Raw genomic sequence first — 11,579 nt, forward strand, 5'->3', positions numbered from 1 at the left:
TAGCACCAATGAAACACACAATATTCCTCTAGTTCCTTGAGGCTTCCTCATCCCCCACTATCATGACCCCAATCTTGCCTTTCACCTTGGGCTAGGCCAGAGCATGTACACAGGTGGAGATAAGAGCTCACGACACACGGGATCCAGGTCAGATAAATCCCTCAGGAACAGAAATGGGAATATCATTACCAGGAATGTGGGGAGATACCAGAGGGAAGGTGGTGAGAGGAGGGGAAAGAAACCTTGGGAGAAGGGGAACAGGAGACAGTGGACAGTATAAGATATGAAAATAATAATAATAATCTATTGTTTATCAAGGGGTCCCTAGGGTGGAGGGTGGGGAGTGAGGGTAAAAAGAAGAGCTGATACCAAATGCTCAAATAGAAAGTAAATGTTTAGAAAATAATGATGGCAACATATATACAAATATGCTTGATACACTTGATATATGGATTGTTATAAAAGCTGTAGGAGCCCTCAATAAAATGATGTTAAAATAAACAAAATTTTTAAAGACTAAAATTGATTGCTTAAAAATCACATCCCTTAATCATCCAATCAAACGACAAATACTGCCATTATTCTTGAAAATTCTGAACTTATTCCATGCATATCATGATGATGGATGACACTGTCATGGCTTCCCATGCATCCATATCAACCGACAGGTGTTCAGAATCTGTATTTGTGTGAGAACGACTCACACCATTGGCCTTCTTTAGCTTCTCGCCTTTCCACATCCGATGTTTCCTTGCTACATCTTTTGGGGAGGCGAAGGGCTAAGCTTGACATTCCATTGCCTAGAATGACCACCCTCCCAAAGGTAGATGCGAGCATTCTGTCCAACTCCTCTTTTTCAGTTCTGACTCCTTGCCCACAGGGACCTGTCAGTTTAGACACGGTGGTTCTCACTGAATTGAGTATTGTCCAAAGATTTTATCTAGACCTTCAAGCACATGAATTGGTAAGCAATGATTTAGCGCAGTGACTCATGCACATTTGTAAAATAGAAAAGTCTCTATTTAGATAGATTTCCATTGAGGTTGATGGTACCTGAGCTTGTGGGAATGTATAAAAGCAAAGACAAAAGATAAACAAATGTAAGAGGCACAATGGTAAAATGCTGGGTGCTAACTGAAAGGTGGGTAGTTCAAACCCACCACCAACTCCACAGAGGGGTCACTATGAGTCAGAATTGACTCAATGGCAGTGAGTTTGCAAACAGTTCCACAGTAGAAGACACATAATCATTTGTTATCCTAAAGATTTTGGGTGCTGAGGAAGAGTTTTGAAAACACCAGGGATTGCCCAAAGACAAAACAAATATGTCTTGGAAGAAGTACAGTCAGAATGCTCCTTAGAGACAAAGATGGAGAGACTTCATCTCACTTACTTTGGACTTGCCCTCAAGAGAGACCAGTCCCTGCAGAAGGACATCGGGTCTAGTGAAGTAGAGAGGCAGTGAAAAAGAGGAAGAGCCCAGAGAAGATAGGTGGACACAGTGGCTTCATCGATGGCCTCAAACATAGGAACAGGTGTGTGGATGGCGCAGGACCAGGTGGTGTTTCGTTCTGTTGTATACAGGGTGGCCGTGAGTCAAAACAGATCCAGAGGCATCTAGCAGCAACGATTACAGCCCTCCGGGGAACCAGGACACGGTTCTACTCTGCCCTAGGAAGTTCCTAAGAGTCAGAATCAAGTCACAGACACGCAGCAGCAATATCATATAAATGTCGATATAAATAATAGAACAAGTCGCTTGAGTTCTACAAGTGGCTCAGACACTCATTCCCTATCCTCAAGGAGTACACCATCTAGCCCACACACATTTAACCCTTTATGGCTCTGCACCTATGACAGCTGCATGACACCTGGAAACCCTTGCCCTCCCCAAGTGCCCACGTGTCGTCTGATAGCTCCATCTTCTCTCCTCTCTTCCCACTGCCTTTATTTCAATAAGACTGAGAGAAAAGACCCCAAACACTCCATCACCACCACCCTCTCTCCCCTCCCCGCAGTCGGATCTCAGGTGTACAGGCCAGGGGCAGGAAGGCTAGTTCTCTGACCTGTGTCACTGCCTGGCCAGGAGCGCAGTCTATCCTTTCCGATTCGGGGATCGCCGGGCACTCTGCCACAAAGGAGTCTGCAGAGGAAGAAGAGACCGACGTAAACGTGGGCAGTGTAATCAACAAGAACGTTGGCACTGCGATCAGCAAACTTTCAGGCCGTTCCCAAGGTAAAGGGCATCAGAAACCAAGCAACGACTGCCAGTGGGAGCACCAGTCATGTGCACTGTCTGACGCTCCAAGGTTAGACCCATCTGCTCATTGTTAACTTGCTCTATTGAGATACAACTAATGGCTCTGAAATTCCTACTGGTAAAAAAACTGTGTAAAAGTATATTTGACACTTTTACCAAGTCCATATTTCCCCACGTACAATTCTCTTAACGTATAGAATCCAACGTGGTTCTTTTGTATGTTTTGTTTGTGTTTAATGACGTTTACAAGTTGGACAACCATCACTACTATCTAATCTCATAAAAATGTCATCCCCACTCCAGAAACTCTCCACCCATTGGTGGTATCATGTACAACCGAGACTCCGTTTAAAAGAAAATGAAGAGATTTATTGAAAGTAAAGAGGCAGAGCAAGTCAGGAAGAGAATAAATTCCATTCCGTTGAGTGCGTGAGATCCAGCACATCAACATGGAGGAAGGGTGGTGGGATTCTTAGTGAAGGAGCCCCAAGAAGCTGAAGGAAACCACGCCCTTGGTAGTTGTAACCCTAGACTATCACCAAGTGGGGTATCCTGAGTCAGGGGCTCGGAAGGCAAGCCTGAGTCTTTCCCAGGTGGGTTTCAGCTTGGTTAGCAAATTTACTTGACAAAAGGGGGCTGTTCTAGTTAAAGCATCGTACAGGGCTTATGTGGACTAAGTAGAGTGGACCCAGTCCTTAACTGCTGGTGGGAGTTAGGGCTGGTGATAGTGGAAGTAATGCTTTTAGGTCAGAAGAACTTTAACTTGAATTCCTTTGAAATGTGAAGTTCAGCCAACAGGTTAGGGCAAGTGGGTTTGAGCCTAGGTGATTACAAAATAGATTCCCCACCCCACCCTTACCCTCACCCCGGACAGATTGTTAAGATAACTAGGTTAGAGCAAAATCATTTCCTGAGGAGCTCTTGCACAAAGAATTAATTCTGCTGACCTTCCATTGTTTTTTAATTCCATTTTCCATGCATTTTTTGAGCACAGGGAAAGCGCGCCTTAGCTGCGTGATTAAGTTTATACAAAGTTTAACTGGTGCTAGGGAAAGATAAGAACAAGCAAAAAACAGTCTTAAGAGACACCAGATCAAGTTGGCCTTAAACAGGAGGGAGCCCTTAAACAGCACCAGGCATCCTGACTCAGAACTCCCCTCCAGAGAGGTTTGTCCTCCCCTCCTGCTGGTGTCTCCATCTGTTGGACATCAGGTTGCTCCAAGTCAGCCCCAAAGCACCTAATAACAACAACAACAGCCCAGAGTAGGACATCCCCACTCCCCTCGCCTGCTCTTGGCCCATGAAACAATGAATCTCCATTCTGCCTCTATGAAACAGCCTTTTTTACACATCTCAGCTAAATGGAAGCAAATAATCCATGGTCTTCTGGTTGACATCTTTCATTTAGCCCATTGTGTTTAAGGTGCATCCATGCTGTAGTACGCATACATTAGGATGCCTCTCCTATTTATGGCTGAGCACTAGTCTATTGTCTGAATAGGCAACACTGGACTTCTTCATTCATCAATGGGTGGATGTCGAGGGCTAATTCCCATTTTTCCGTCATTGTGCAAAAGCTTTGTGTGAATGTACGTTTTCAATTCTTACCTTCCAAGTCATAGTTGATTCTATCTAGTTGATTCTATCTTTGGCTCTTAGAGGACCTGCCATACTTCTGTCAAAGTGTTTTCACCATTCTACATTCAGTGATGCATGAGGCTAGCTTATCCACATCCTTAGTAACTGTGATATTGTCTGTCTCATTGCTGTTTTCCAGTGGGCGATGATGTAGACTCTTCATGTGGTCACTGACCATTTGTATATGTTTGGAGTAATATCTCTTTGAGCCTTATGTCCACTTTGTAATTGGGTTATTTGTCCTTTTATGATTGAATGATCAGATTTCTCTACATATCTTATTTCCACACCCTTATCAAATACATGATTGGCAAATACATTCTCCTAAGACATCTTTTCACTCCCTTGGTTGTACCTTTTGAGACATAGGTTTTTATGCTGAGAACCTCCACATTTATATGGGGTGAGGTTAAAAAAGATGATAAAAGCAAAAATATGAAAAACCGATGTTGAGTGAATGTCTAGACTTGAAATGGGGCCAATAATAGCTACACAGCCTCCCTTACAAGTTGCTGAGAGTGAAGGAATGGAATGAAGAAGATATACGTGGGACAATCGGATGTCCACAGGCAAAGGAAGGAATGCCTACACAGTAACACACTCGATATGGAGCATAGCCCTAAATACGATGGGGCGGCAAAAAGTGTATTGACATTTTCCATCCGTTTTTAATTCCATTTTCCACAAGTGTTTTGAAGTCTCCTGATGTAAGAGTTCAAACTGTAAAACAGAAGAATCTTTGTGACCTTGAGTTCAGTGATACCTTCTTGGATCTGGTACTAAAAGCCTGAGCAACATTAGAAGTAGGCAAAGAGGTTCCCTTTCATGTTCTATCTTCATTCAGACATCCCCAATCAAAACGGTCTCTACAATCTGTGTGGCTTTACAATTGTGTGTGTGTACTATAAAGTTGTTGTTTTAACTGTTCCTTTCAACCCATGCAAACATGTCTTCAAAGCACTTGATCGGGTCCAACATGTAAAATACTTAAAAGTAGAACAGCTCTAGATGAATCAGAGCCTGATTCAGAATCAGTGCAGGTCAGAAGATGTCGTTCTATGTCAAATGACAGGGTCAACTTCTTTCGTATATAGCAGGCATTGATGTCATGCACCCAGTACCCCGACCAGCCTCTACAGGGTAAAAGTAGGAATGGGTTCAAGAATGGTTTGGATCAATGGTTTTCCAATCATCTTCCAATGCCACAATTGTCCTTAGCAAGTGTCTACCTGCTTACTGTAGAGGGTGGTGAAGAGAAAACGGAATAGGCATGGTGCTGATCCTATTATGCTTCCTCAGCACCCAAGGCTTAATTAAGTTCGATTTATAAGTCAGACTTTATCATGCAGAGCAAAGCCCAGAATCCCAGATCCTGTCTGAAATAAAAAGAGATTTTTGTCTCACACGTGTTCTTGGATTGTTTAGGGTCCAGTGTGTGCACATAGGACAGGGCATGCGGCTGGTTGTTTTTCCAGAGTGAGCTAGGAGTTCCAGAGGCTTCTATGAGGGAAATCATCATGATTTCAACCCAACTCAAAAATGGAGGCTGAGCGCCACTGACATCACAGCCAAACAAATTAGCTCTCAACTTCCTTGGAACCTAATGTCTCCTTCCAGAAACGAATAGAACTGGACACTGTTGTCTTCATGGTCTCCATCCTTGGAGGCTCTAGTCCCCTCAAGACTCTGGCTTGAAGGACAGGCATCCTGGTGGGTTCAATTCTGCATCCTGTTAGAATGGTATTAAGTTGGACTCGGGAAACCTTGAATATCACTAACAATCAAGGTCTTGCTTTAGAGATAGCCACTCTCATTTTAGTTACAGGCTTAAAATTAGTTGCAGGTATGGATTTTGACTCCTGCAGTGGTGACGGGTGAAAAGTCCAATGAGAGGCTTCCATTGCCAACGCTTCCACGGGGCAGCCATTAGCATTTCCCTTACCTTTATCTTTCTCCAACACAAGCATCAGTAGAAGGATATCTACGGATAATACAATTATGAAGAAGATGATCAGGAGGACTTCCAGCACGCTGAGCTTCCTGGCCATCTGGAAGGACACAGATGTCTGCATTAAAGCAAATAACAACGCTCCTCCAGTCCAAGAATTGCTGGGCATTGAGATTACAATGAGTGGATCTACAAGACAATTTGTTGGTCAGCATCTCTCTCTCTTTCTTGTGAATTAGGTGGGGATCATCGTTTTTGCATTCGACATAGCTAAGCAATTTCTCCAACCTCCCAATGGTTTCCTCTATTTCTCACCCTCCCTCCTCTGCCCCCACCCCAAGTCTCTCTTGTTGCCTCAGCCTTTCTCTTTATCTAATTCAGATAGCATTTATTGCCACTTATCGCAGTGCCCCAATGAACTCTGTTCCTCCAACACCTCAAGAGCGTTTGCCTCTGTCACATAAAGGGGTAGTTGTGGAAAACGACACCAGACATGACAAACTGGGGAAGGGTTGGGTGGAACAGAGTGAACGAGGAAAATAAAGGCTTGAGATGGTTCACAATGCCCTTTAGATGCCTGCTCTCCACACCCTGATGTCCACCCCCACCCCCACCCCCGGCAAAGTAAGAAGAAAGGGAAATGCTAGAAAGAGAAAGTAGAGAAACCAGAATCCAGGTCTTATTCTAGTTTCCCTAGCATAATGCAGAGGGTTGAACTGTTCCAGGGTCACTGATCCTTTGAAGGATCTGGTGGTAAACCAGCATAGTCCCCTGCATGCTCTTACTCATAAGTTCTGAGAAACAGAGTTTTTGTTCTTGTAAAATCTAAGTTTCTGGGATCCATGGGGGTGGAAGTGACTCACCCGAGCTATCATCATGCTGAGATGATCTTTGGAGGGCAAGCCTTGAGAAGACGAGAACCTATTCTCAAACAATGGGCTAGATAACTTAGAAAAGAGCATGTTGCTTTGAAAAGAACTATTGATGTCTGGTTTCAAAAGAAACTCCAAAGCTATGATCTCAGGTGAATCCATAATTCTTTTCATTGTTATGTAATCTAAGGTTGTGCACAACCTTAATAACCACAATTGTTTGACTAGCAATCAACCAGAGTATAAAAATCTGTAGAGAATAATTCTTCCTTGTGACATTTTTGTCCATTTGGCTTCTCATCAAATGGCCAATGGTTCAATCCCACCAGCTTCTCCAAGGCCCAAAGAATTGTTAATCTGCTGCCTCGAGAACCCTACAGAGCAGTTCTCGGTCCTTATAGGGCTTCTGCCAGTTGGAATTCACTCAATGGCAATGTCATTGGTTGTTGCTGTTTACTTGAGATGTTACCCCAATGGTAAATCATATATGAAATAAATGTCAATTTCTATTATTGGTTACATGTGATATTTTTCTTAACAGTTCACCGGCAACAAAATTGTATAAATGTAGTGGCCCATGGTGACCCTGAAGATCATGTACAAAGCCAGGCTCTAAAATATTTGGCATATTGAAGGGTGTCCTGAATCAGGAATGACTAAAGCTTCCTTATTCCTAATTCCTGTTCCCTCTTTCTTATAACAAGTGGGCATCATCTCTATTTGGATGTCTGTGAGAGACAGGAAAAGCTCATTCTCTTTTCATTCCACTCTTCCACAAACTTTTCGAAGCCCCCCCATATTCTTTCAAGGAGCTCTGCTGACACTGTCTGGTAAGCATCGGGCTGTTAACCCCAAGGTCAGTGGTTCAAATTCACCAACCAATCCGTGGGACAAAGAGGAGGCTGTCTGCTTCCAGAAAGGTTGAGAGCTTCGGAAACCCTATATAATGCAGTCAGAATCTAGTCAACGGCAGTGGGTCTTGTGTATTCTCTTGTTTATAAAATAAGGTCAGATTTATTTGTGGATGTACTCTCACTTTTCTGCTCCAAGTAAAAGGTTAATCAGACCCCATGCCTGGGCCTTGCAATCCCATGGACCCCCTAAAATTCAATGGCAATCCCTCCGTCACTTGCTGCTTCCTAGCCCAAGGCTGGGAACATTTTCTACAAGTGTTTTCATTGAAGTGCATAGCTTCTGGTCTGGGTTGAAGTAGTTAACGTGTGGGGAAGAAAAGAAGAACTACCTTAAATATGGTCGTGGGAGTGAGGAGTAAAAATCTACAGATAATTTGCTAAGAGGAATTTAGGAAGTGAAATGGGGTTTAGGGTTGAAGTGGGGGATCTAATAACTATCCTCTCTTGTCAACCTAGATGTATCAAGGGACTCTCCTTTAGCTTTGGTTAGTCAAATGGTTTACTCTCGTTCTCTTCAGATATGTGATGTATTATTAGATTTCCTATTTTTTTTTTCATTTAAAAGAGATCACCTCATTCCTCCTAGCTTTAATACCCAACTCACCAAGGCCTCCATGTCTACAAGAACTGCTTAGCCAACTCCCAGTCACTGCTATCACCTACCTTGCACCCTTCTCTGCCCATTGAACCCTTATAATTAAACCGCCTCCCTAGATCAATCCAGAAATTGGCCAGCTATGTTTATCTCTGCACCTCGCCTGACACAGGCGTCACTGGGACTCTGAATCTGAATGCTAGCTGACAATCTTGCCAAACCCTGGCATTGGTCATGCCAGATGTCTCAAACACCGGCTCTTCTTTTCAAGACGGAGATACTCCTCTCTCACCAGCAGCCAGTAGCATCTCACAGAGACAACCATGTTTTGCAGAAACTACTTTCTTGCCCTGATTTGGAACCCGAGTCATCCTACAGAACTGTCTATACATGTCTACAGAACTTCCACACAACTGCCATATGGTGGTGGTGGCTGGTGCCCAGGTGGCCCTGACCCATATCGACCTTTTGCATGATGAAGGAATGTTGCCTGGTTCTGTGTTCTTCTCACATTTGCTGCTACATTTCGGCTCATGGTTGTAGCGACTGTGCCAATCGTTCTGGTTGATGGGCTCCTTCTTTTTCACGGACCTTGTTCTTTGCCAAACACGATGTCCCTTCCTAGTGACTGGTTTTTCCTGATGACATGTCTGACGTAGACAAGACAAAATCTTGCCATCTTCACTTCTAAAGAACATCCTAGTTGTACCTCCTCTCAGACAGATTTGTGTATTCCTCTGGCAGTCCATGGTATATTTAGTATTCTTGCCAATTCTATCAGCCGAAGGCATCATTTCTCCTTGGGTCTTATCTCCTTCCTGGTAGGCTCAATACAAGAGCCTCCCCCACCCCACCCCCACCGCCTTCTTTTCCAAATCGAACCCCTACATCTATTTTCTACACTTGGCAGGCCTTGAATTTCTCAAAAGTTATAATCCACCAATTCTCACCCCTTTGTTGGATTAACAACATCCCTGCTGGTGTAGTGGGTTATACGCTGAGCTGTTAAACACAAACAAGGTCAACAGTTCCAGACCACCAGCCTCTCCACAGGAGAAAAACAAGGCTTGAATTATAGTCTTGGAAGCCCACAGGGTCAGTTCTACCCTCTCCTATAGGGTCACAATGAATTGGGATTGACTGGACGGCAGTGAATCTGTTTTCTCTCTGAAGTTGTCCGTTTCCCTCATAAATGCACCTCTCCCCCCATCACCATACACTCTATTGATGATTCCGTATTCCTCTCTAGAAACCATTACAACTTTCTTTTTTCCTTCCACAGCTAACCTTCCAAAGATAACCCATGCGGTATTAACTTCCTTACCGATGACTGGCAAGGCTTTGTTTCTTCCATTCCACGGAAACTTACCAAGTGCAACCCAACTTAGCTGCCAAATACACTGAGCACTGATTTAATCATTTAACTCCACCAACCACTCCCTCCTCCTGAAACACCCCACCTCTGGATTCCTTGGTGCCACTCCAACTCGGCTTTCCACTTTTCCTGGTTCCTTTTCAATTCCCCTAACCGTTCCCTACTTAGTAGTAAGTGTTGGTATTCCCCATGCTTCCATCCTCACAGAAGTTATTGTACATGGGCGTTTACTTGTCCTGTAACTAGATCCATGGACGATGTGGTGGAGCATACCGGGGATCAAGTTATGGACACTTGAACATAACCAGGCTCCTTGGAAGAATGAGTCTCTGGGCCTGGGGGCTCAGGGCCAGATTCTCATGGGACACCAATTCAAGTGGCATGATGCAGTCCACAAAGACTTTGTTCTACATCTTATTTTGGTGAGCAGTGCCTGGGGACTTAAAAATCATGAGTGATCATCTAAGGCCATGCAATACCATCTAAGGTGTCAGTCTCTTTCTGCCTACAAGAAAGAAGAGTAATGAAAATTCAAGACCTTGGAAACAATGAGTCCAGTGGACTAATGGAGCACGTGGGGGTCAGTCTGCAGGATCCAGAGACCGGAAGAACTAGATGGTGCCTTGCTCCCGCTTCACTGTTCTGAAAGGGATCCCATTAGAAGGCCCATCATAGGGTGGGAGGAAGATATCACACGAAAATCATGAAGGAGTCTAGGCTTGCCTCCCAGCTAGAGATCAGAACACGCTCCAAAACGAGGGCCGAGCTTTTGGTGTGCTAATGAACTCATCCCTGTGGTTCAATTTGCAACCAAACAATAGGTATGTCTGTAAGGGAAATAATGCCACTATTGATCTTGAACACCTTAGAATAGCCTACCATTTGGGATCACTTTACCCGTGGGCAAAGTTCAGAAGGGCTAGGAGCAGAAGAGGGATGGAGACCAGAAAACACAGGGAGGAGGTGAGATGGGCACCCCTACCTTGAGAGGGTTGAAATGCACGAGGTAAAACAGAATGCACATGAATAAAAGAGTGTAAAATTGATGAATTTCCCTGTAAAACCTCTGACCCATTCACCATAAAAAGTGTAAAAGCAAAAAGTGTGCCCACACATTTTCAGGAATCCCAGCAACTCAGAAAATGTTATGTAACATCTGAAGACAACTCAGTCTGCGTATCCAGCTCTGAGACTGAGATTCGTAGATCCAGCTAGACGATGTCGCATTCAGCTCTCCCACAGACTCAACACAGCCAACAATTCGGAGGCAACAGTTACGTTCACAATGGTGTACCGCCATTGCCTCGTATTTCCAAAAATTCTTTCCCCGCCCCAAACTCATCGAGCATTAAACAATGGCTCCCTCCAACAGTCCCTGATCCCCCCTCGTATGATTTCTGCCTCTCTGGATGTGCCTGGTCCAGGAAAATACATCCATACAATATGTGTCCCTCTTCAAAGCCCACCCAGGACACAGCTCATGTGACGTCTCTGGGTCAGAACACCCTTCCTTGCTATTCCCAGGACATCGTTAGTGTGGCGTTCTCTTCCACCGGCGAACAAGTCCCTGCCGCACGTCGCTGGAGCACCTGGGTGGCACGGCAGGTCTCTGAAGAGTCTGTCAGAAAAACTGAATGCCTTCTACACTTTAAGTCCACCCCGAGGTATTTCCAGAGACACCCAACCCTGTCAAGCTACTCCTGCACATCTGTGAGACACACCCCTCCCCACGGAGCATGACTCCTCTCTGCCACTGGTGGGGCTGCCATGAATCAAACTCTGTGCCGTGGGAACCCCGACTTTCCATCTGAACGGACCACACTTTGTTTATCCTATCATCTATGGATGGGCATGCATGCTATCGCCACCTGTTGACCAGCGTGGAGATGGTTGCTTCGGACATGGGTGTACACTTACGAAGGAGCTTGGAAAACAAATTTAAAAGCTCATGGGAAAATGCTGTGGCCTTTTCATTCC

The 11,579-nt window shown here is 44.5% G+C and overlaps 1 protein-coding gene across 1 annotated transcript in view; it reads right to left on the reverse strand.

The window, feature by feature from the left end:
• The window catches only part of MGAM2 (maltase-glucoamylase 2 (putative)), a 92,460-nt gene extending 86,514 nt beyond the window's left edge, over nucleotides 1-5,946 (reverse strand). Inside the window, exons 1-2 of the mRNA XM_030885264.1 lie at nucleotides 5,841-5,946; nucleotides 2,067-2,143 (exon numbers count right to left, since the gene is read on the reverse strand). Coding sequence (XP_030741124.1) covers nucleotides 2,067-2,143; nucleotides 5,841-5,946 — 183 coding nt within the window. The remainder of the gene's footprint in view (nucleotides 1-2,066; nucleotides 2,144-5,840) is intronic.
• Between the last annotated feature and the right edge of the window lie 5,633 nt (nucleotides 5,947-11,579).

Source organism: Echinops telfairi, unplaced genomic scaffold (assembly GCF_000313985.2).
Source record: "Echinops telfairi isolate 266 unplaced genomic scaffold, ASM31398v2 ScPeMD7_23;HRSCAF=83, whole genome shotgun sequence".
In the NCBI taxonomy this organism is placed as follows: Eukaryota; Metazoa; Chordata; class Mammalia; order Afrosoricida; family Tenrecidae; genus Echinops; species Echinops telfairi.